General features: G+C 36.2%; 1 protein-coding gene across 5 annotated transcripts in view; it reads left to right on the top strand.

The window, feature by feature from the left end:
* CHR5 (chromatin remodeling 5) overlaps positions 1–24,261 on the top strand; it is a 41,897-nt gene extending 17,636 nt beyond the window's left edge. For all 5 annotated transcript variants that reach the window (XM_010274965.3, XM_010274966.3, XM_010274967.3 and 2 more), the window contains exons 10-31: positions 2,539–2,602; positions 6,761–6,854; positions 6,958–7,045; positions 7,133–7,267; positions 11,138–11,329; positions 11,443–11,510; positions 13,828–13,921; positions 14,052–14,176; positions 14,279–14,342; positions 14,662–14,874; positions 15,221–15,463; positions 15,687–15,797; positions 15,998–16,087; positions 16,310–16,492; positions 16,628–16,708; positions 16,885–17,121; positions 19,627–19,782; positions 20,272–20,449; positions 20,592–20,773; positions 22,501–22,851; positions 22,933–23,023; positions 23,216–24,261. In XM_010274965.3, the coding sequence (XP_010273267.1) occupies positions 2,539–2,602; positions 6,761–6,854; positions 6,958–7,045; positions 7,133–7,267; positions 11,138–11,329; positions 11,443–11,510; positions 13,828–13,921; positions 14,052–14,176; positions 14,279–14,342; positions 14,662–14,874; positions 15,221–15,463; positions 15,687–15,797; positions 15,998–16,087; positions 16,310–16,492; positions 16,628–16,708; positions 16,885–17,121; positions 19,627–19,782; positions 20,272–20,449; positions 20,592–20,773; positions 22,501–22,851; positions 22,933–23,023; positions 23,216–23,694 (3,519 nt within the window). In that variant the 3' untranslated portion in view covers positions 23,695–24,261. The remainder of the gene's footprint in view (positions 1–2,538; positions 2,603–6,760; positions 6,855–6,957; positions 7,046–7,132; positions 7,268–11,137; positions 11,330–11,442; positions 11,511–13,827; positions 13,922–14,051; positions 14,177–14,278; positions 14,343–14,661; positions 14,875–15,220; positions 15,464–15,686; positions 15,798–15,997; positions 16,088–16,309; positions 16,493–16,627; positions 16,709–16,884; positions 17,122–19,626; positions 19,783–20,271; positions 20,450–20,591; positions 20,774–22,500; positions 22,852–22,932; positions 23,024–23,215) is intronic.
* The last annotated feature ends 841 nt before the right edge of the window (positions 24,262–25,102 follow it).

Genomic DNA, 25,102 nt, shown 5'->3' with positions numbered 1-25,102 from the left:
TGCTTGATGTAGTTCAGTTGGTGTTCTTTTTCTCTCCAGTGATAGCTTGTCACCTTTCTCTTGTATTCTCTTTTTTCTCTTAATAAATTTTCTTTTATTATAAAAAAGGTCAGAGGTAACTCTTGGCAAAGCTCTAGCAACCAAATCTCTCTAATGACTTTCCAAGCCTTAATTGAAGAGAAATCTATGTAGTTTTGAACAAATGGGAACTTCCTGGAAGTTAGATTGTGTGAAATTAGCTTGCAGCAAGGGGATTTCCTTTAACTCACATGTATTAATAATGTCATTGAACTACCTCATCGTAGTAGTTCTGGAATGATGAGGATTGTTTGATTCATTACAAAATCTAATCACATCAAAATCTCCGCCCAAGCTCCAAGGACCTTCTCACAGACCTTGAATTCCAAATGGTTCCTCCCACATCTCATATGTTAGGTCCATAAATTTTAGTTAATACCCGGATGAATCCGTCCAAATTTCTGAATTTTAAGTAAATTGAAAAGCCACCTATTAATTCTTCAATTGGTTCTAAAACATCATCATTTCTCCATAATGTAACCAGCCTCCCTGAAGCTCCCCAGGAAGGGGGTGAAGTTCAACTCACTCGTGTAGTCATCTTGCTCTCCACACACTTCTCACCTATCTTCTATCTAGTTCAGCTAGCTTAGTTTCTTGCAACATCACTATATCTAGTCTAGTGTTTTAAAAGCGAAAGGCGCAAAAAAGGTGCAAGGGCCATTTTGCGCCTAAGGCGCAAGGCAAGGCACACGCCTTTTTGAGCCAAGGCGCACAATTTAAAAAAAAAGCTAAAAAATAAAAAAATTCAAAAAATTATAGAACATAATATTAATAAAAATATAAACTTAAGTTTTAAAATAAATGTTTTAAAAAACCTGTTATCTAAAGTTAAAATACATAAGCATAATATGTGAAGCATATTCAAATGAGAATTTAAAAATGAAATCAAACATATAAAACATTTTCAAGCATATAAAACCCACAATCTCTTTTTTTTTTCTCAATTGCATCAAGTAGCTAATGTGACATATTACATTCCTAATTCTACGAGCCGCCTTTGTGCTACACCCCTCAAGGCACGCCCAAACAAGTCCATGTTAGTGTCTTAAAATCTGAGTTTTCACACAAAAAATAATGATTTTATAGTTTTAATTGCTTTTAAGACCATAACATGGACTTGTTTGGGCTTGCCTCGAGGGGCGTGGCACGGGGGTCCGGGGGCGGAGCCCCCAGCCCAGCCGCTAGACTCAAAAAAAGGAAAAAGCGGCAAATTTTTAAAAGGCACAAGGCGCATCAGGCGTGCGCCTTTTGAATGGACTGCGCCTTGGACCTGGGCGAGGTGCCTACCCTAAAATGCAGTGCGCCTAGGCACGCCTTTTAAATCACTGATCTAGTTTTTCTCTTTTGAGCAAATCCTTGATAGCCCTTCTTTTCCTAGCACTTCCTAAGCCCCTCACACTCCAACTGATACTTTCATTGGGAAAAACTAAATAGTGACCCACCTTTATCAACACTAGCTCCTAGCCTCCTACTTAAGCACCTTCTTCATCTCACCTCTTCTACTAGATTCAATATCTCACCTCTTCTTTTCTCCCCCACTCTTCTTGACACGCTTATGATTCCTCGAAATTTTAACTTGGTTGACATCTGTCATAATGTTATTATAGGCAGAGATTTGAAGTGTTCTTGGAACAAAACTGGACCTAATTTGAGATTGAATAGTGAATATGGTTGAAACTGTGTTGAAATTTGATATTTCATTCTGAACAAGACAAAATTTAAAATTCAACATAAAGAGAACTTAAAATTGGCAACCCGATTTGAATTTTACTTGTCACTGATTTTAACACTGACACTAGCAATTTCCTGCATCTTCGCCTATAATTGTTACAGATATTGGTACCTTTGCTAAATGATATTGGCATATACAAGCAGTTACTATTTAAATAAATACATGGCTTCAAAAGCAATTGAATAAATACATGAAAAAATATTATTTTCATGGAGTTTTTTTTTTCCGATTTGTTTTAGAATATAATAGAATATTGTTATTTATCAAATAAAAAAATATAATAGAGCATTGTTATAATAGAACTGTATCTCTGCAGATCATTGATCCTATTCATAAAGTGAAGTTCTCTTCTGTGAGTTGTAGGCTGTATGTGTTTATAGCATTACATTCATTTAGAACTTAATCATCATCATCTAAGCCTTGTCCCAATTATATGGGACTATGGTAGTGATATTCATAAAAAAAACTATATAGGACAATGATCTGCAGAGAAATGATTCAGATTAGAAGTTACTTGTTTATTTTAGGTCCTTCTGTTCTCTTGGGGTTATCATTTGTTTGTGTCATTTGGTTTTGGTGTTATCATTTCTTTAATTTTGTGTCATATGCATAATAAATGGGCCATAAACTCAATTTATTAAATATATTATTATAGTAGTGCATGAAGGCTTCACAATTTATGAATAATTGTACCATGTCAAGGTTTCTGATATTCTTTTTATGAGCAGGCTCGGGAGGCTGCAATGACTGTCCAGGGAAAGATGGTTGATTTCCAAAGGAAGAAGATCAAAGGTCTGTATTTTGTGCCTCAACTTTGATTATCTCTCATTTCAGAAATGTCTTTAAAAGCTAGATCTTATATGTGTATGGAGTTCACAAGAAATGTCAACCAATGGTAAAGTTATGTTGTTCAAAATGTCTGTTAAGGTGTCTTGGCAATTCTAGGTGACGGGGGAGTGCCTAGCTGCCTAGGTGACAAGAATTTTATAATATAACAAACTAAATTTTAGGTTAGTTCCCTATTTTATATACCAGTGAGCATGCATAATAATTTTAAAATTAGCAATTTTCTTTATTAAGAACATTAAATTTCGTTCAAAACATGGCAAATCATCATATGTAAAAGACAAATAGTATTTTAGACAATGCAAGTTATTTTTTATTGTTACAAGACAATCCTTATTTTTGAATATAATACACGTTTTCTTTTGTAAACAACAGTGTTTTAATTAATATTGATTTCAATACTTTTAAAAATAATGCTAATATAATTTTTTTAAAAGAAGGTAAAAAAATAATGCAACAATTTGAGAATAAATACTAATATAATAACTATTTTAATAGAGTATTTTCATGCCAAATTAGCAACTAAAGAATGCAATAATTTTGTATAAAATTTTAAGATAGAAAGTAAGCTAAAGAGAAAAAAGGGGTGGTTCTGTTGTATTTAATGTAAGACGGGATGTATTTGGTGAGATCTTGGGGCTGGATAGTTAGAGCTTGCTGTTAAGTAGCATATCATTTGAGAATTAATACTTGTGAGCTTCAGAGGAAGTGAACTGAATGGTGTTTGTTGAGGAACATATCATTTGAAAATTACTACTTGTGAGCTTCTTCATAAGAAGAGAGTTGTATGGTGTTTATCTCCTCAATGTGTGCTCTTTGCTTCACATGTGAGTAGAGAGTACTTATCACGTGCAAATCTCCTGCCATTTTGTTAGTGGAATTAGGGAATGGTTTTTGCCCTTTTTGGCTGCAGGTGAATGGACTCTTCCTCTAGATGTGGTTAGCTTCTTTCATCCTAATTTTTTCCACTTTACTAAGAGGGAGGATGCTTTGGTGATGTATGAGAGCAGCATGCCTATGATCCATTTGTGAGGAAAGGAATCAATAACTTCTTAATGGCAAGGCAAGGTCCACTGGTCCTTAAGTGATATTATAGAAACCTCCACAATTAAGGTAGCTCGTTGGGTGGAGACAATCAGTCTCTTTGATCTCTTCTTTGTAGAAGCCATCATTGGAAGTTGCTTTTGGGTGGCAAAATTTTCAGCTGTTAGGTTGCAGATCTTTTTATTTTGGGCACCTCCTGAAGATGGCAGGGTAAAATTGAATTTTGATGGGTGTAATAGCCTAATAGGGGCAATTAGGGATCACTAGGCATTGGTGGGATTTTTAGGGATTGTAAAAAGGGTTCATATTGATCATCTTTTCAGGACAGGTTTGCAGCATTGTGAGGGCTTCACCAATGAAAAAAATTATAACATAGAGATAGAAGGGGATTAAGCAGTAGTGATTAAAAGCTATGGGAAGAGGAGAATCCCGTGACATGAGTGTCATGAAGGAGATGAAATTGTTGAAAAATGATAGGGTTGCAAATGTGAAATGAACACAAAGATTAGCAAATGAGATGGCTGATGCTTTGGCAAAAGAAGGGGTAAAACGAAGGGAGTTGTTTTGTGGGAGGGTGGAATGTTGTTGTAATAACAACTTATATAGCATACAGTTTGTTTGGTGGTGTCCTCAGCTATCATAATTGTGGATACTGGGTGTATTTGTAATTTTTTTCATTTTTCTAATATATTTATTTGATGTTATCTATCAATTGTGGATTTCTTAAAAACGGGAGAACATGCCTTCCCTCTATTTTGGTTGAATCGTTCTAATATTTTTATTTATTTATTTATTATTATTGTTATTATTTTTTTTTTGATTTCTCTGTCCTTAATCATTGTAATGCAGGCCTAAAATGGTGAAATGAAAATTAATTGGTTGCACAGTTTTTTTGATGTATTTCTTTTTGAGAACTATCATCTTCTGGCTCAAAACATTTAATCTCTGTGAACATCCTTTTTTAGTCTGGTAGCAGATATCTCTGTTCACCTTCTGGCTCAAAACACTTAATCTCTGTCAACATCCTTTTAAGGAAATATCTGCCATACAAATACAAAATGACAGATGGAAATATTGTAATAATTCTATGAATGGTGGAAAGTGGAAACATTGTGAAATATGTGGAAATATACAATTATATGTTGTGAAATGTTAAAAGAAGCATAGACTCTTTTATCTATTGACCAAAAAACTTGGGTTAATAGTTAAAATAATATGCTATGAAGATGTCTTATAGAATTTAGTTAAAACTATATGGAGTAAGTTTAAGCAAAGCTTAAATTGATAAAAAGTGTAAATGATTCTTATAGGTCAACCAAATGATCAGTTACACAGTGATCATTTCCATTTTGTTGGCAGTATTGCTGCTCCACATATCTATAGTATTGTTGCCAAATCATGTTATAGTACCGCCTCATGTGCTCGACATAGTGCTGGTGGTTTACATTGGGGAATATGTTGGTTCCCGTAATATATCATGTTGATACCAATGGAAATTGGAAATATGTCGTGGAATTAGGAAATATTTGGACATTGTAAGCCAGAATCTTATTGAGGTAGGCAGATCGGATGAAGAAACAATTTTCAAAGGAATGAGTTTGCACCAGGTTAGATTCATAGGAAACTCCTGATTTTCTTTCCTAGTCATCCTGTTATAAAAGGAGCTCACATTGTTCTTCCCACCCAGCCAAACTCTTTTATCCTCAGTAGTATGGTCATTATGGGTACTATAAAGCTTTTTCAATAAACGAGCAAAACGATTAATCTCCCAGTCATTTAAAGCTTTTCTAAAGATGGGTTCCAGACACAATTTCTATCGGAAATCTGCACATACTCTGCTACTTTTGCTTCCACACCAGGGAAATCATCTTTCAAAAGACTACCTCCACACCAGCAATCCTTCCAGAACTTGACCTTGGTTCCTTTCCCCACTTCAAAACTGATTTCCATACTGAAAAGACTCCAACTTTTCTCTATCCCTTTCCAAATCCAAACCGAGCATCCATATGACTGATTTGCTTCACTTGGACCCCAACTCCCACTTCTTAGGCCATATTTTCTTTTATTATTTTTCTGCACAGGCTGTTTTATGTCTAACCAAATCTCCAATACCATTTGCTGAGGAGAGCAATGTTCAAATCTCTTAAATTTCTGATTTCTAACCCTCCATTTTTCTTATGCTTGCATACCCTTCCCCAGTATACTAGATGAATTTTCTTAGCCTCCTCCCAGCCCTTCCATAAGGACTTCCTTAGTTTCTTTTCTATGGAGGTTGACATCTCAGCTGGAATTGGGCACATGGACAGTAAGTAGACCAGGACAGAAGTCAACACACTTTTAATTAATGTGAATTTACCCCCTTTTGATAAGTATTTGGACTTCCATGATACCAACTTCCATCCCACCTTCTCTACTATAAACTCCCAAATAAATTTTACAATGCATTTTGCCTCTAGAGGCATGCCCAGATATTTGATAGGCAGATTCTCCACCTTGAAACCCCAACAGTCTGAAAGCTTTTTTATTTGCCTGCCTGTTTTGCTATCAGGGACTGGATCTCTGTGAATAATATCTGCTGTGTTTTTTCTGCTTTTGCCAGTGGTCCTTATTAGCAAGAGTTATGATCGGTTAGGATCTTACAAATACTGTTATACATACATGTAAATAACATACAAAGAATAATGAATAGCACTGTTGTTCCAATTGTAAATTTTGTTGCATTATTTTTTTACCATAATACATTTTTTTTGATAATTATTTTTTACCATAATACATTCTGCTATTACTTAATGAACTTGTAAAATCATTATGGGATATTGAAAAATAAAAGAAATTGGAAGAAACTTACAACGTTATGAGTGAACGAGTGTCAAATACCACATTGTTGCCTTTGTTATTTGTCATTTGGACATTGCTGAACTTTCAATATTTTGCTAACTCCATTTCTTTCATCTTTTGAATTTTGCCTGGTTTTCCATTTTTTTTTTGTATTTTCTCATTACTGTTAAATCATTCAGACATTGACTTTATGTAACTTTTGAAAACAATTTTGCTCTTTAGCTAGTTTGCGGAAGCTTGATGAACAACCAGAATGGTTGAAAGGGGGAAATCTTCGTGATTATCAGCTTGAGGGCTTGAATTTTCTTGTTAACAGGTAAATTGGACTTCTTTTAGTCCAATCTTATTACCATGAAATTTATGTTCGTTGATTCTGCACCCTTGGCAATATTCTAATTGATGGCCTTTTCATGTCACAGTTGGAGAAATGATACAAATGTTATTCTGGCTGATGAGATGGGTCTTGGTAAAACTGTTCAGTCAGTTTCAATGCTTGGTTTTTTACAGGTAATAATGCTTGCTCTTCTTGTTTCTGCTAGGCTCCTAGACCATGATGTTTCCTCATAAGAATTAATTAGCTCATTCTGACTGCAGAATGTTCAACAAATCCATGGGCCATTTCTTGTTGTTGTTCCGTTGTCCACTTTGTCAAACTGGGCAAAAGAATTTAGGAAGTGGCTTCCTGATATGAACATTGTTGTGTATATTGGAAACCGTGCCAGTCGAGAGGTGAGTTATGACCCATATGTGGGGAGGTTAGTTGTTCTTTGTGATGCATGCATTTTTTAGACTAACATTACAAATAACTGTATTGTATTGTTTTCTGATTATAGTTAAGTTGTTATCTTGCCGATACTTATTTTGTGTATAAAGGGGTATGCCTTTTGGTTTTTCAATTAACCTGATTGTGAGGGGGTTAAGGAAAAATCTTTTCATATTAGTATTAGATGTACATGCATTTCCACACATAAAACTCTCTCTAGCCATATGGGAAAAATGGTCAAGGTGCTGTGATTCCTATCATGTTGGTTGTTTTCTCTTTGAAATAAAAAATATTAACATCTGATATGTTATTTGGTGGATAAATTATCAAAAAATATTTTGTTTGGTGGATAACAAGGATATTAACTAATTGTGAAATGGAAAAAGAAATTTACAATTTGAAACTAGGTCAAACAATAGGCTTCCGTGACAAACTTCAAAGGGCCAATCTACCAAAACAAAGGTGAAAAAGAGCTGGTTAGACTAGTGGGGTGTTGCTAGGAAGATAGAAAAATTATGAGGGAGTTCTTGTGGGAGCTGGTTAGACTAAGGAGATTTGATAAAGCGGGAGGTGGTCTCTTGGAGCTAGGAACAAGGGGGTTTAGGCATTGGTAATATTAGGAAGAGGAATTTAACTTTATTGGGGAAATAGATTTGGAGGTGGCCCCTTGAGCAGGATAGGCTGAGGCATAAGGTGATAGCAAGTATTTGTGGCAGGGAAGCTAATGGATGGGATGCTGGTCTTGACCCTAGGGCTTTTTGTTTGTCCCCTAGAAAGCTATACACGGGACTATTCCTTCCCTTTGTTCTTTCCTCAGGTTTAATGCTTGCTTTGGCCTTGTTCTTTTTGGGAGGGGAGAGTTTTGCTAGGAAAGCTTTGGAAGCCTTTGAAAGGAAGAGGAAGGAAGAAAAGAAATATGGGATGAGGAAGGAGGTTGGAAAGAGTTTGGAGAAGTTGAAGATTAATTTGAGCTTCGTTGGAGCCTATTTGCTTCTGATGTTTTGGTGCAAGTTTGGTTTCATTCGAGCTTTTATCTGTAATGTATTTTAGTTTGGCTGGGAGCTTTTCTGTGGTGTTATCTTAACACCTGTCATTTTGTTGTATTTAGTTTTTTTGTATCTGTACTAAAGTTTCCTTTTATTTATCAAAAAGAAAAAAAAAAGAAACCACCACAAGCTTGTAGAGAACAGAAAGAAAATAAAGTCTGATTTTCATTCTGTTCTCCCTATTGGATAATGAGGGTAGCTTGAGTTACACCCAATTAGGAGAAAACACTGTAACTATGCACCTATTGGTCAATGACTTTGGAACTTCAAAACCAACCCTAAAAATGACCTAACTAATAACTTCCAGTGACTGAATCCCACATCAAAAATATATAAAATAGCAATCCCCAACTCAGAATATAGAAAAGAATTCGAGAAATCAGAAAATTTGTAAACTGAACTTTAGAATCACTTGATGGCCACATCACAAATGGTCTTGTAAACTCTGGGGGTTAGGAGATATTTTTTAGAGGGATGGGGGGGGTAACATAAATAAGGTGGTTCTGAGGCCATTTAAACATCGAATACAAAATAAATTTGGCAACCCTTCCTCCAGTGAGGCCATTTACCAAGAGAGTCATTAGATCTGGGGATCTATCTAACACTTTAATTGAGGTGTTGGGTGTTTACTCTGGATCTCAATTCTGTTGCATACTTGCATCAATATGGTGGCTCTGACATAAGCTGAACAATTCCATCCTTTATCCAGCCAATAAGTACTTGGGAACTATCCTCTACATCAATATTCTGAAATTCTCTTTGGTGTGGGGAATGGGGTTTTAGGGGTCCCTGAATTATTACCAAGTGCCAACATGAGAATAAGAGACAAACATCCTCAAATTTCATTTCTTTTATTGCTTAATTGACTTTGTTTCACGCCTTCAATTACAATTTCTCATATTCTGTACTCCCAAGGAATATGCTGGTCCTGTAGTCCTATTGAGAATTACAAATCCTGAAAGCAACAAAACAACATAATAGATCAATCTGATATTGCTTGAGAATCATGTAATATATGATCAACTAGGTGTCTTTCCAAGTTCCACCTTGTCTTTGATCCATGAGTTGAGGATTCCTTGGATGCACTTGTTGGCTATAAGTAATACTAGCACTCCTTGAAGGCGTTTTGTACTTCTGGGGGTTTGGATGCTGGTACCCTGCATATTCTCGTCTGATCTAATATGGTTTCTGTTCAACCCTTTTTCTTTTTTCTTGTTGTCCTATTTACTGTCGTATCCATTTTTCTTATAAGATAGGTATGGATGGACTTGACTCATTTGTAGATGGATTTTGGTACGGCTTGCTTCCTGAGGATGAGGTTGTGCAGCACCTTGTAGAGAGGAAGGTAGAGGGAAGAGGTGTTGCAACCAGTTGAAAGATCCTCAAGTGTTCAAATTCCATGAGTTGCCTTCATTCAAAAGTCAATCTTTCTTTATGTACTCCAGAAGGGAAGATAATAAAACTATTTTAGAAATATTAGAAGATCTGATCCTACTTGCTACCTAGTAATGGGAGGGAGGGAGGTTTGGTACTGACTGGGAAATCCTCCTTAAATATTCAAACTTCGAATGAAAGTAGTACAACTATTTTTAGAAGGACAAGAAGCTCTCCTACTTCCTACTTAATTAAATAACAATAAAACAAAAAGGGTAAATATCTTCTAGCATAATTCTGCTTCCAGTAAGCTTGGACCCGGCTAAGAGGCTCATTAACCTTGAGTGAAGGAACTTCCCCCACTAACTGTGCTCTAGGGGGATTGGATCAGGCTTTCATCAGAATGTTTATAAGAAAGTGTGCTGTCAGTTTTAGAAATTTTTTTTTATCAGCAAAGGTGATTTTATTAAGAAAAATGAGATGAGAATTAGTACAGAAATTGAGTAGCTTGGGCTACCCCATTAGACTTTAAAGTTTCCACCTAAGATTTTGCTTTACAGCCTTACAACTGAGCCCAAAAACAATGTTCCCTATTAGTCCCTTGCTTCGCTAGCTGGTCCGCAAACCCATTTGCTGCTCTTGGAGTCCACTGAAATAATAACTGCATGTCCTTGGTAATGTGATTAAGTTTCTTGATCTCATTTCTGAACACCCATGGAGTCTTTCCATTCTGCTTTAGCCAGCTTATAATTACTTTGGAATCTTCTTCTACAACCAGCTTTCTCACACCTATTTCCATGGCTTTTTGTATTCCAAAGACCACTGCTTTTAGTTCAGCTGTAATGGAGTCTCCCCATCCAATAGGGCCCAAATACAGCCCCACTACTTTCCCCATGTCATCTCTTATGACCCCACCAATTCCAGCCACACCTGTGTTGCCAAAGCTGCTCCCATCAAAGTTTAATTTGAGGAATTGAGATTCAGGAGGATCCCAATTTCTTAAAACCTTCTTTTTTGCTGATGACGAGCATGCTACAGTCCTCCAGTTCCTGATTATATCATCCGCAGTAAAGTCTGAGAATAATCCCATAGATTTTACCAATGAGATCACTTTTATCATAATCCCTTCTATCAGTAATTCCTTGCACCTTTTCTTTCCTTAAAAATTTCTCAGATTTCTTTCATCCCATAACATCCAAAGCACTGCTGCCCGTGTGCATCTCCACAGAGTTCTTCCTCTTCTTTTTGGCCACCTGAAAGTGGAGGCGTCAATGAAACTGCTCATCATATTTTTGTTTCCTGTCCTGTTGCTAGCTGCATTTGGGTCTGTTTTAGAATTTTGGTAATATCTGGTTTTGTCATTTTGCTATTTCATATTCTCTTAGATGTAACTTGATCATTGGTGTCCTGCTGCAGGTTTGTCAGCAATATGAATTTTATACTAATAAAAATAGTGGCAGGAGTATAAAATTTAACGCCCTTTTGACAACATATGAAGTAGTACTAAAGGATAAAGCTGTCTTGTCAAAAATCAAGTGGAATTATCTTATGGTTGATGAGGCACATAGGCTAAAGAATAGTGAAGCTGCTCTTTACACAACACTTTTGGTATAGTGCCTTTTCCAATATTTGCTTTTCTTAATTTTTTATGTCAAGCTGTTACAAGTATGGCGCATTAATGCTATAGTTAATGTAGTGACTGTGCAATTTGGTTTAAGCAGGAATTTAGTACCAAAAACAAGTTGCTTATAACTGGTACACCTTTACAGAACAGTGTTGAAGAGCTATGGTAATTGTTTGTTCTTTTCTTAATTTTTTTTTTCAATGTAATATAGATAATTTATGTTCATATCAAAGTAGATCCTTTATAATAGTGATAAAATGCTATTGTTAATATCAACTACACCTTTATTCCCAATTCAGTATTTTACTAGTATTTGATGCTCAGCTGCTGATGCTGCTAATCTTTATGCTATTTGTTGTTTATTATCATTCTGCCATATATCTTATGTCATCTGTTGGGAGTTTATTTCTTTTATTTATATGCCTTTTAAATTCTCAATTATTACTGATTTGTATTCTTTTATATTATTGGACTGACCTGGTGTATATATTTTTGGTCTTTATACGTCCTTTGTTTTCAGATTGATATAAATAATGTAAATGGACGGGAAAACAAATTATACCTGTGTACTTGATTACTTGCATAAAGGAAGAGGGTTGTGTCAGGTTGGAAGACAGCATTAAACTTTTGCCAAATTCATATGGTCATGGGTCCTAGTTTGTCTTTTCATGCTAGGACATTTACACTACTCATGATTTAACAATGAATATGACACTAAAAAGAATGAAATAGCAAAAAGGATTCATATGGCTGACCTCTTATAGTTCGGATAAGGCTTAGATGCAGATGGTGACTGGCATATAATTTTCCTTGTTAATAACCAATAAGAATGATTGATACTGATGAAAAATTTAGTAATTGAGCTAATATGTTATTGCATCTATTTTTTTTTTGAAAGATAAAAAGAAATTCATTAAAAAGAAAAAGAGAATAGAAATAGGATGGTGATAAGGATATAAGGTATCACCTGAGAGAGAGTGAGAAATACACTGAGACACAACTTACAACCAAAGACCTCAAACTATAGAACTCTAACAGAGACAAAGACCGAATAACAACTCCACCTGCTCTGAAGCCAAGCACCACCATGAATGGCCAACTCCCTAATCCTCCCACTTGAACACTTCGTCCTGCCCATCATCATCCTCATTTCAAATCTCTCCTGCTATTGCAACTTTCTTCATCCTCTCTTCTTTCTTCCTCTTAAATTCCTCAAAGGCCTATTGATCCAAAAAAAAAATCCTCATAGGCCTTACTAGTAAACACTCCCCCCCCAGGCTTTTCCCAAATCCCAACCACTGCATTTTTCTCAGCAATTTGAGAAAATTCTCAATAGGTAGACTTCCAGAAGTCTCCACCTTTTTTCCAGGGCTTCTATCCAGATCTCTCACAGCAGACATGAAATAAGTTTCACTGTTCTTTGCCTGCTGAGAATTCCCCAACTGAAAATTTGATTTAGTGATAACCTGAGAGTCATCCCCACCATCAACTTTGATTGTTGGCACATTTATCTTCGGGTCCTGCCAACACCAAACCAAGCTTCAACCAAGAGAAAACTTTAGTAATGTGAATAGTGTGCAGATTCCTAGCTCCATGTGATTTCTTGGAGGCCACCACTTCAGCTGTTTCCAAACATTTCTCTACCACCGCCCTACCCAAATTCACACCTATTCTTTCAATTAATACTTCCTCAAATAGACGATGGAACGATGCTCAGCATCATTGCACTCAACTTGGTAGAGTCACAACAATCCACTTCATTGTCACCACTTTCATCTTCACCACCTCCCAGAATACTTCCAGCATCAACACCCCCTCCCCCTGTCACAACTTCCTTCGGTCTCTCTCCCAACCCAATCTTCTCTACTTTTAGAACTTCCTAGAAGCACTAACCTGAATCTCTTCAGTGTCAAAGATAACACAGCCTGATCTGTTACTATATAAGCCATCTTATGAGTTCCCGCATCAGACACCAAAGCAGGCTCACCCATGTTTCAATCACAATATACCGGGGCAGAATCAACACAACCACAACTTCACTCAGCTTCACAATCAACGTGCACCACCTTATCTTTCGTGATGACCTTCTTTTCTTCATTTCTAATGTAGTTGAAAATCACCTGCTCCCCTTGACCTTTCTTCCCCCTTTGATCCTTACCCGAAATAGGCCTGCTAGAAGTCCCATGCCTTTTCACCCTTGTGGGTTTGAAAAAGTAGGTATTCCCTCTAACAACTGGTTCGGCTTCCTTAGACCATTAAACTTGATTTTCGAAGAGTGGACCCCACTCACGCCAGTAACCAGCCTCTATGCCATTAATAACATTAAAGTAGGATGTGTAGTGATTCTATATGTTTAGTTACAGAATATTATGCCATAAATTCATGCCTGAGCCTTTATTGTTTATGTATATATAAATTCATGCCTGAGCTTTTATTGTACTTAATGCTTATTTCTTTATTTTTTTCTTCTTTGATAAATCAGGGCTTTGCTTCATTTTCTTGATTCTGAAAAGTTCAACAATAGGGAAGAGTTTGTTTTTCGTTACAAGAATTTAAGCTCCTTTAATGAAACTGAGGTATAGTCCTTGGCTATTTACTACATGTTCACTTCATTTCTGCCTAGCGCCTATTTTGTGAGAGATCAGATCTGGCTGGTCCTTTTGTTTTCTTTTTTAACCACTTAATTCTGGGTTCTTTTTTGTTCAGCTTACTAATCTACATAAGGAACTGAGGCCTCACATTCTAAGAAGAATTATCAAGGATGTTGAGAAGTCTTTGCCACCAAAAATTGAACGCATCCTTAGGGTTGAAATGTCCCCCCTTCAGAAACAGTAAATACTAAACTTTTAATGCTCCTCTGCTTTTGTTACCATATTGTTCTTGCTAATTTTAAATGACTTTCGGCACTTCTGGTGTTCATTATCTTCATTTAGGTATTATAAGTGGATTTTGGAACGTAACTTCCACAGCTTGAACAAAGGAGTCCGTGGGAAACAGGTTTTTTTTTTTTTTATTTAAATGTTTTACATAGAATTGTCTGTTTTTTAAATCTTTAGACATAAAGTCCATTAGAAGTCCAACTTACTTGCTTTTTTTACCATTTACCATGCAACATAAGCTGATATGCCACTTTAGGTGGATAAATTTGTGTATTCTTCTCTCTGACTACCAAGAAGAACCAAAATGAAAATTAAGTGGAAGAATTTAATTTTGGCATGAAAAGAATACGTTTCCTTTTATTGTACTGCCTGACTTGTTTATTATTGGTCCCTGCTTAACTGTTACTTGATATGGATTATTTCTCCCAAACTTGCAGGTTTCTCTTTTAAATATTGTTGCGGAGTTGAAGAAATGCTGCAATCATCCTTTTCTATTTGAAAGTGCTGACCATGGTTATGGTGGGGACAGCACCATCGATGATAGCAGTAAACTTGAGCGTATCATCTTAAGCAGTGGAAAGCTTGTGATACTTGATAAGTTGTTAGTACGATTGCGTGAGACAAATCATCGTGTTCTAATATTTTCACAGGTTTGTTCAGATTGTTTTTTGGTGAAGGTACTTGGACATGCATTTTTCTGTTAGAGATTGTCATTGTGCTTTATATGCAACCTTATTCCCCACTTTAATTTCCATTTGCTTATGTATGGAATTAGTCTCCCTTTTGCTTGCCATTGGCCCAGATATTGTGAAGTTCTATTAGGATTTGTTGTTTGTGTAGTAATGCTTGACTGATCTTCTAGCTGGTTTGTTATCCGTATGTTGTTTTGTTAGCTAAAACTAACTTTGGTGACAAGATGATAATCCTTATTTTTCTTCACTGATATTGATCATGTAGAAATCACCAAGTCTTCCTCTCACTAATCATGTTGTGCAGATGGTTAGGATGTTGGATATTCTGGCTGAATATTTGTCGCTAAGAGGTTTCCAGTTTCAAAGACTAGATGGTAGTACAAGAGCTGATCTACGCCACCAGGCTATGGAGCATTTTAATGCTCCAGGAAGTGATGATTTTTGTTTCCTTTTGTCAACTCGTGCTGGTGGGCTAGGAATCAATCTTGCCACAGCAGACACTGTTATAATATTTGATTCAGATTGGAATCCCCAAAATGATTTACAGGTTTGCGATGGGACTCTCCACTCTTTTATATATAGCATGCTGTCAGAAAATTAATTTTGATAAACTATGTGATTCTACTAATCGTTTTAAGTTTAGATTTATAGAAATTGTTGAACTTGGAACTAGCTCAATTTCTGGGATCACGCATAGCTTTATTTTTTGTATTTTGACAATGAAATTATCTTCCATATGTTAGTTACATGGTTCTACATTTGTTTGCTAGGCAATGAGTAGAGCTCATAGAATTGGACAGCAAGAAGTTGTTAACACTTACCGGTTTGTTACAAGCAAAAGCGTTGAGGAAGATATTCTAGAGCGTGCAAAGAAGAAAATGGTAATTAATATTCATTTTTTGTGTGATGTGAGTGATTTTATCATTTGTAAAAAATAATTAAATATGTTCATCTGACATACATCACACATATACTACTATTCCTGGTTTTATTATGATAAATGTATTTTTTTATGACTTGTATTGTGCTACTACATCCTTATATTGATGCATATTCTTATGTTTATATACATGTTATATAGGTTCTAGACCACTTGGTCATTCAGAAATTAAATGCAGAGGGTAGACTGGAGAAGAAAGAAACCAAAAAGGGGAGTTCCATGTTTGACAAGGTAAGGATGATAGGGTATGCTTTTTAGATTAGCTTTTCTGGATGTGTATTTAATACACATAGGTTGTTTTAAGATTTAATACTATTAGTCAGTATTTTCAGAGTGAAGATGTTCGTTTTTTTACATCCTCTTTATAACTTTTAATGGGTCCAATTGTTGCATTCTCTTACAGCTATATTATTGACATATTTTGGTTCCTTTGAATGTGTTTCCTACTTCCAGAATGAGCTCTCAGCGATTCTGAGGTTTGGGGCAGAGGAACTCTTTAAGGAAGACAAAAATGATGAAGAAAGTAAGAAGAGACTGTTAAGTATGGATATTGATGAGATTCTTGAGAGAGCTGAGAAGGTTGAAGAGAAGGGGGCTGAAGTAGAGCAAGGAAATGAATTGCTAAGTGCTTTTAAGGCAAGAATATTACACACATTTTTGATGAATAATATGGTTTGGTAGGACAATGTGTTTGATATTTGAATCATTGATATAGGCATAGCCCAAACTTGTTTCTCTAACATGTTCTTTTGTGCTTGTCATTCCATCCAGGTTGCTAATTTTTGCAGTGCTGAAGATGATGCAACATTTTGGAGTCGTATGATTCAACCAGAAGCAGTAGCACACGCTGAAGTATGGACTCTTTACATTGAATATGATATTCCATAAAAATCCAGGCGCCTATTTATGTTCATGTTTCTTATATTATTTATTTCTTGTTTCTATTATTAATTCCCAATTTCATGTAAAGGGTTTTTTCTAGTGTTTTTTTTTTTTTACTCAAGTTATCTGCCCCATTTGAAATACAGGAGGCTTTAGCTCCTCGTGCTGCAAGAAATACCAAGAGCTATGCAGAAGCTAACCAACCTGAGAAAAGTACCAAGAGGAAAAAGAGGGGCATTGAATCTCAGGATAGAGTCCAGAAGCGCCGCAAAGCTGATTCATCAGTATATTCTGCACCATTGATTGAGGGGGCAGCAGCTCAAGTAAGGAGATGGTCTTGTGGGAACTTGTCAAAGAAAGATGCTGCTCTATTTGCACGTGCGGTAATATAATGTTTTTATCCCTAGCATATTATTTAATGGCATCCTTTGCCCTACACTGTGTTTCTCTAATATAGCCATGCGAGATGCTTTTGAAGTCGAGCAATTAATTTATGAATCATGAAATAGTTTACTTTGATGTCTATTTTTATTTGTTTTCTCCATTTTATATTCTTAAATTTTAGTAGGTGAGGCTGTAAGCTTATTAACCATACACGAAGTTTGTGGCAACAAAGTTACCTCCTATTACTCTGTTTATGTCATTGATTCTTAAGCTTGGACCTTTTTCTCCTTGATTGGTTGCTGCTTTTTAGGAAAAGTAAATGATAAACGAGATGGACTAGGTGAGAGGCTGTATGCTTCTGCAATGCATATTAACAGAAAGACAACTTATTTCCTAATCTATGAAATTACTTGTATGGTTTTATCAATGATTTTTTTTTTAATCTGGTTCTCTATTAACCATTTTATCTTGTAACATGTACTTGAGTTGGGATGTTGTTCATACATGTTTAATTGCTTTGAATATGGATAGAGACGGGCAAGCTTTTTATTTGCATGAATTGTGGCATTTCTGTGAAATTTCAATGATTGTTTATGACTGCCATATTTGCTATTATATGATATTAATTACTTTAATGTATTATTTTTCACTACTTTAGCATATTTTTCATTATCTTATATCTATTGTTCTTTAAACTATGTTCAAAACAAATATGTATATACAGGAGAAAAAGTTCCTTGATTGGGACAAGTATGGGGCTTTCCCACAGGACCTGGCTTATTTCTATTGTGCATAGGGTTGATGTGGTTGATCCAAGCCAACCGTTAGATAGGGGACCCTCTAGAGATCCATATTTACTCCCCACTATTAACATCAGTGCTTGACCTTGTTTTGATATTTAACCTGAACTACATGGATGCTCATGCTAATATTTTTATTTAAAACCTGCCTACATGAGGTGAATTATTGTTGATATGTTGCTAGGACTTTTGAGCTGAAACTGAAACTTTTCCCACAAATTGAGGATTCAACAAGCAAAAGTATTCCCTTATAATAGAGGATTTGCCCACATAAGTTGGGAAATTCTTACAGATGAGTTTCTTTGAGGTTTACAGTTCTATAATGATATGACTAATAAAACCATTCCCATATATATTTGTCTATAACTATTTTATTGAGTTATTTGGTTTTGGTTTCAATGAAACTATGAAAATTTTATTGTAGTTTTGCCTGGTAAATGGTGATTCCTTTCGTTGAATTTTGATAAAGTTTGAAATTGCAGAATTGTATCATAGTTGTAGTGGTGGAGACAATCCAACTACTTTGAAGATAATCCACTTCTTCACTTTTATCTTCGAAATTCTGATAAAAAAGTGTCTTCATATTGGTAGTAAAAACAGCTCTGATGAGCACGACATTGCACTTATTTAGATCTCAACAAGTCAAGTGTTGTTTTTGTTGGGATTGAAATCCCTTTTTAACAGTGTGCAAATCAATAATGTAAATAACAAATAATAGCCAAAGAGAAAAATAATCAAACACCACAAGAGAGATAGCACACCAGAATTTTTAACATGGAAAAACCTTCCAATATGAAGAGTAAAAACCACGGGGCACTAACCCGGAATTTTTCCACTATCAACAAGATTAATGGGAATTACAACTACTCCAATTCCAACTAGAGAATAGCAACTTCAAGAGACAAGAACCTCTCTTGAATATAAGAAAACAGTCATCAAACGAGACATATTTCAATCAACAAAACATGAGAAAGATCTCACCAAACAAGCTGCCCAAATCCTCTCCAAAACCACTGTTGAAGAGCCAAGAAACCCACCAAAATCCTTGGTGAAAAAGAGTAAAACAGCAGCCACAATGGTTGATTGAATATGTTCTTGTTCACGTACCAAGTAGTTTGAATCCTTCTTCTCTTGTAAAAGATGATTTTTTGCCCACTCTCTTCTCTCTCTCTCTTTTTTTTTCAAAGAGGATACCAACTAGAGTGTCTAAAATGCCAAGAAACTCTTCTCACCAAGACAAAATGAGGCTTGTAGAGAAAGCCAAGGATAGTGGAGAGTGGGTCCCACCATCTACTAACATGAAACAAGACACGGCAATTTGTCTCTCTCTTTCCATCTTTCTCAAGTTACGTGTTGGACAAGAAACCCAACAAATCTCCCCCTCCCGACTCATGAGGAGTGTGCAACTCACAAGAAACCCAACATTATGTGTTGGACACGGCAATTTGTCTCTCTTTCCATCATATCTGAGCCATTCTTGTCGGTATGGATATTTTCTAGTTGCACTAACTTTTGCTCTAACACATCTCTAATCCAATGGTATCTCACATCAACCACTTGGTTTTGTTTGGTATAGTGAGTATTTTTGCATTATTAGTTCCGATTAATAAGCTGTTGTTAACTGTTGTGTTGTCATCATAACCTTTGAGTACTTTGCATGTACGTACAAAGTATAATTACAGCTCTGACCTTTTTGTAACTTAGGTTAAGAAGTTTGGGAATCAGAGCCAAATTAGCTCAATAGTGGCGGAAGTTGGTGGTACTATTGAAGCAGCTCCTTATGATGCACAGATTGAGCTGTTCGATGCATTTATTGATGGTTGTAGAGATGCAGTTAAAGGAGGGAATCTGGATCCAAAGGTAGGCACTTTGGCACGAGATTGCATTTCCTACCCATAAGAGCTCAACCCACACTTACCCACATGACATCATGTCCACACATAGGGAACATCTCCTGTACTTGTATGTTATTGTGCACAGGGGGATGTTCCCAATTCACAGGTTTAGTGTTTTGTGGGTAGGCACTTTAGCACGAGCTTGGATTTCCTACCCATAAGAGCTCTACCCACACTTACCCACATGACATCACATCCACACATAGGGAACATCTCCTGTACTTGTATGTTATTGTGCATGGGGGGATGTTCCCAATTCACAGGTGTAGTGTTTTGTGGGTAGGTGTGGGTAGACTTCTTGTGGGTAGGAGATCCGGAGTCCTTTGGCACTTAATGGGAAATTGCATTCATGAATACTATATTTGGAAGTTGTTATTTGATGTATTTGTGTCAAGAATTGATCTATTTAGCTCTGTAATTTTGTAAGTTTAAAGTTCCACGTGATTTTGCCTAGGGGACTCTCTTGGATTTTTTTGGTGTTCCTGTAAAGGCACATGAGGTACTAGATCGTGTACAAGAACTTCAGCTCCTAGCAAAGCGCATAAAAAGGTACCAAGATCCAGTTGCACAGTTTCGATTGCTAATGCACTTTAGGGGACCCCAGTGGTCTAAAGCTTGTGCCTGGAATCAAGGTAGAGACTAAAGCCCCTTCTGCTGCTATTATTGTTGTTGTTGTTATGATAGTGTTGATGATATTGTCATTTATTTTTTCATTTTTGTAGTTATTTTGCTGCTGTTATCTAATGCAATTTTCTTTGGTGGAACTCTTGGTAGTTGATGATGCTAGGTTGCTTTTAGGAATACATTACCATGGATTTGGAAACTGGCAAAAAATAAGGTTGGATCCAAGGCTTGGCCTTACAAAGAAGATTGCACCTCCAGAACTTGGAGATGGTGAAACTTTTTTACCACGTGCACCTAACTTGGACTCGCGTGCTTCTGCACTTTTGAAAAAGGTTTGCTACTTTGTATTCACAATCATGTTAAGTTTCTATTTATACTGGTACAGTGCTCTATCTAAATCAAGGCTGGTCAACTTTCCGGTTCTTGGTCTGTATTGTTATTTAAAGTAATGCCAGCATGCAAGATTTTAAGCCTAGCATTGGTTGTCAGAACTGAGAAAGCGATACATATTTACAAGTTACAACCAGTAATGTGGTTTATCATCATATCCCTCAATATCAGTGTCTTTCTTTGTGGGACAGGCAGATGATTAACATGGCTTGTATGTTAGAGTATTGTATGACTTAGTTATCTGAGTTTCTTCACCTAGATTTTAGTGCTCTTTGTTATGATCTTGACTAATTTTTTTCATTATCCAAAAAAGTATTTACTATGGATGGAATTACCAGATACTTGTATATTGGCATAACTACAATTTTATAAAAATAAATAATTTTTTATGCCAAGTAACTTAGAAATAAATGCAATTTGTTTGTTCTATAAACCCTACATGGTTCTTTTCCTTGAAAAAAAGTACAATTTCTTTTAGTAAAAGAAGACAAATCATTCACATGGGCTAATGTACATAACATTTATAAAGAATTTTAGTGAAACTGCATACTGGAACAAAAATTAGGGAGTGCAGAGGCGTTGCTATACAAAAAGACCCTTCCTACTCCCCTCTAAGCTAAATTCTTTAATGCCTGAATATGGATACTGATGTGGACACATAACAATGCGGATAAAGTTCTCAATTTCCTAAGATTCTGGGCATAGATTTGGTTTAGTTATCCCATTCATTATGCGAATATTGTGTTTTTGTGTCTAGTTTGTGAAGCTGAGTGCCATTTTTGAATTCCTATAGGTTGCCAAATTTGACTGAACTTCTAACGTGTACAATTTTTGGTATAATTTCTTGAAACATAAAATGTGTTGTATTGAGTATGTAATATGTTGAACATTACTATGCTATTAGATGTGCTGTGCAAGCAGGATTAGCATGCTCTGTGAGCAAGATTCAGAAAGTGCTATTATATGCACTCTCTTAGTATATGGACATTTTTAATACCTATGCCTCTTTTGCTTGTACTCAGCAATTCTTGGCTCAGTGAGCAAAACCATATTTAAGAGGCTCCATCGTATTAGGACACTGAAACCATATTTTGTCTACTGATACTGAGAACACTGCCAACCAAAGTTGATATTTGGCATGGCAAAGCTATCATATTGAGTAATGTATAAATGTTTCACAGTCTTAAATGCTTTCGGTATTGGTGGTTTCTTTGTGGGCCTTCCAACTTCTGAGGTTCCTCCTTTACATTTGCAAATATCTGATACTAACTCAACTCAGCGAAGTCTTGTCGCTTGTTGGGTCTGTTATGTAAATTCTGTTCCACCATTCAGAGAGTAAGAAGACAATTAAAAGATTTTAAAGGCATAGCACGTGGAGACCTCTGCCATCCACATGAAGCTTTACATTTCACAGATATAAATTTGATTAATGTTGGGTCTGTTATGTAAATTCTGTGATTAATGTAAATTTGAAGAATATTTCCTGTTTTTATAGGATTAGCAAAAAAGAAAAGATTTTTTGTAGGCAGTTTTATGAAAAAAATTATGTGCTTAATAAATAGCCATATTATATATGAGGCTTTGGTGATTATGTCTTTACTTGATATTAGAAGTTTCTACATTGACATGTAGGCACATGTACTGATTATTGAGTTGCTTGTTATACCAGGAATTTGCAGCTGTTGGTGGAAAGAATTCAAAGGCTAAAGCAGGACCTAAGGGTTCTAAAACTGAAGGGGACAATATTCTAAAAATTTCAAAAACTCACTTCAGGGACGTGAAAGGAAAATCAAGTTCACCCAAATCTAACATCCGTGCAAACAAAGACACACCTCAGAAACATCAAAAAGTTGAACCTATTGCCAAGGAGGAGGGAGAGATGTCTGATACTGAGCTGTATCAGCAGTTCAAGGAAGAAAAATGGATGGAGTGGTGTGCAGATGTCATGATTGATGAGCAAAAGACACTGAAACGTCTTCAGAGGTTGCAATATACCAGTGCAGATCTTCCCAAGGAAAAGGTTAATTCTTGTTAGTTGCATATTTTATTGTATTACTGTTTTCACATTTTAGCATGATATTATAACTTTTTATTTGTTCAGGTGCTTTCCAAAATTCGGAATTATCTACAACTTCTTGGCAGAAAGATAGATGAAATTGTACAGGAACACGAGGAGTCATATAAGCAATCTAGTATGTAAATAGTTCTCATCCTCTTACATTCTTTCACAGTTGACTTTGGTGCTAAACGATTTAATCATACATGCTTGTTTACCTTTATCATAGTAGTTCGATTATTATTGTTGATCGAGTTAAAGTGTGCTTTCCATGTCTCTCAGCTCCAAACAAGTAGACCAACTTAATGGAGATTCTTTTTGTTTACAGGGATGACTATGCGATTGTGGAATTATGTTTCCTCCTTTTCTAATTTGTCTGGTGAGAGACTGCATCAGATTTATTCTAAACTTAAACAGGAGCAGAATGCTGTGGCAGCGGTGGGGCCCTCCCACCTCAATGGTTCTGTTTCTGGCCCCATGGACAGAGATAGTGATCCCAGTCAGTGCCCCTCGTTCAGCCACAGTAATGATAAGCCTAGAGGGTACAAGAAGTTTACATCGCACCAACCTTCAGAAGCATTTCACAAAGAGCAGGATACTGGAAAGTCAGAAGCTTGGAAACGGAGAAGAAGAAATGATGTTAATGTCCAGTCCTCGTACCAACCTCTCAGCAATGGTAATCGGTTACATCAATCAAATGCTTCTGGAATTCTTGGGCGGGGCCCGACAGACAGTAGATACTTTGGTGGTGAGAGACGCCAGACTCGTTTCCCTGCTGGGCAAAGTCGACCATCAGATATCAAATAGTCTTACCAAACCTTACACAGCAGTACTGGTCAAAGCAGTGGTGAAGCCAATTGGCTTTCACCAGGGGGCATTTGCTACTTCAGCCATTAATTGCGTTTAGTTGGGAATTCTTTTTTCACCCACAGGAATAAAAGTTGGCAGATTCCACTGTGGGATTGGGTGCTGATCTAAAAAAGCTCTTATCCAATGGATGGAAACTGCATTGTTAACAGCGAGCAAGGAAAAAGTGCTGAGATCCTCTAGTAGTGCGGGAAGAGCAGGGTGCATGGATTCTTTCTATATTCTTTTTTTTTGAAAGATGAGATCAGTGTCTTGGTTACATATACAGTGATGAAGTGCCAAAGAATTTACTTCTCACATTGTCAAATACAACCATATAGAGATGCCATATGTAAACAGCTTTTAGGATATCCGGCTTACAATATTCAGCTTCTGGATAGTAGATTTCTTAACCTCTTATTTCCCTCCATGCATAGTGTCAGCTCTCTCCATTAAAACGCTGTACACTTTTCTCTGCTGATGTACTTTGTAATTTTGAAAATGAAAAAAATAGGGTTTTATTTTTAATTCCCATTGGAAATATGGCAAGTCAATTTGTAAGACGTCTACATCTGTTCATGCTATCTGTTTTTTAGGCCAGAAGTAGTTTATATTCCTGTATTTGATTTTGATGCAAGACTCCTTCGGAGAGTTGGGTCTTGCAGTATGTGGTCAATGGAAATATGGAGAAAGCTCGTTGTTCAAAGACTGGGTCTGGAGTGTCAAAAGTATTATTATGGTTATGATGGTTCACTATGTCGTATTTGTATAGTGATCTCGGATGTTGGGTTGGGCTAATGAATGTTTTGAAGATGTTCCCAAATTGTGACATGCTTTGTGGATTTGACTGGAGTTTGTCCAATACAGGGTTCTTTACTGGTGATGTCGTGTGAAGTCTCTTATATACCATGGTATTGAGTATGGGACTCTAGAGACTGTAGTCCCGCCTTTCCTAGCAAGGGGGTCAAGTAAGAGAACTGGAATTTTATCTTTTGATTCTTGATGTCTTCCTATTCCATTACCAGCACCGAAATTCTCTCTTTTATCTTTTATATGTTTTGTTGTTAATATATCCTTTTTGTTTGTCTTTCTTTATCTTTTTAATTTCTTATATTATGTTAGTAAAACTGATTATACGACTTTCTGCAAAATCTTAGCCCTCAAGATGGCCACTTGTCTAACTTTATTTAGTAGCTCGTCTTGTCACCATGAGTTTCACCATATTTGCGAGACAATTAGGGCAAGGTTGAAAATATCGTTACACCTGATACATCGATAGTTTTTTTTAGCTTCTTTAGTTTTTTTTCCAAATCCGGTTCAGGGGGCTCTGTTTAAGGTCCCGTCCACCCCCTGAACTGGTTAAAACTCC

Source organism: Nelumbo nucifera, chromosome 7 (genome assembly GCF_055504915.1).
Source record: "Nelumbo nucifera cultivar China Antique chromosome 7, China Antique-T2T, whole genome shotgun sequence".
Lineage (NCBI taxonomy): Eukaryota > Viridiplantae > Streptophyta > Magnoliopsida > Proteales > Nelumbonaceae > Nelumbo > Nelumbo nucifera.
Note: the sequence above shows the minus strand (reverse complement) of the source record. Positions and strands in the feature narration are given on the sequence as shown.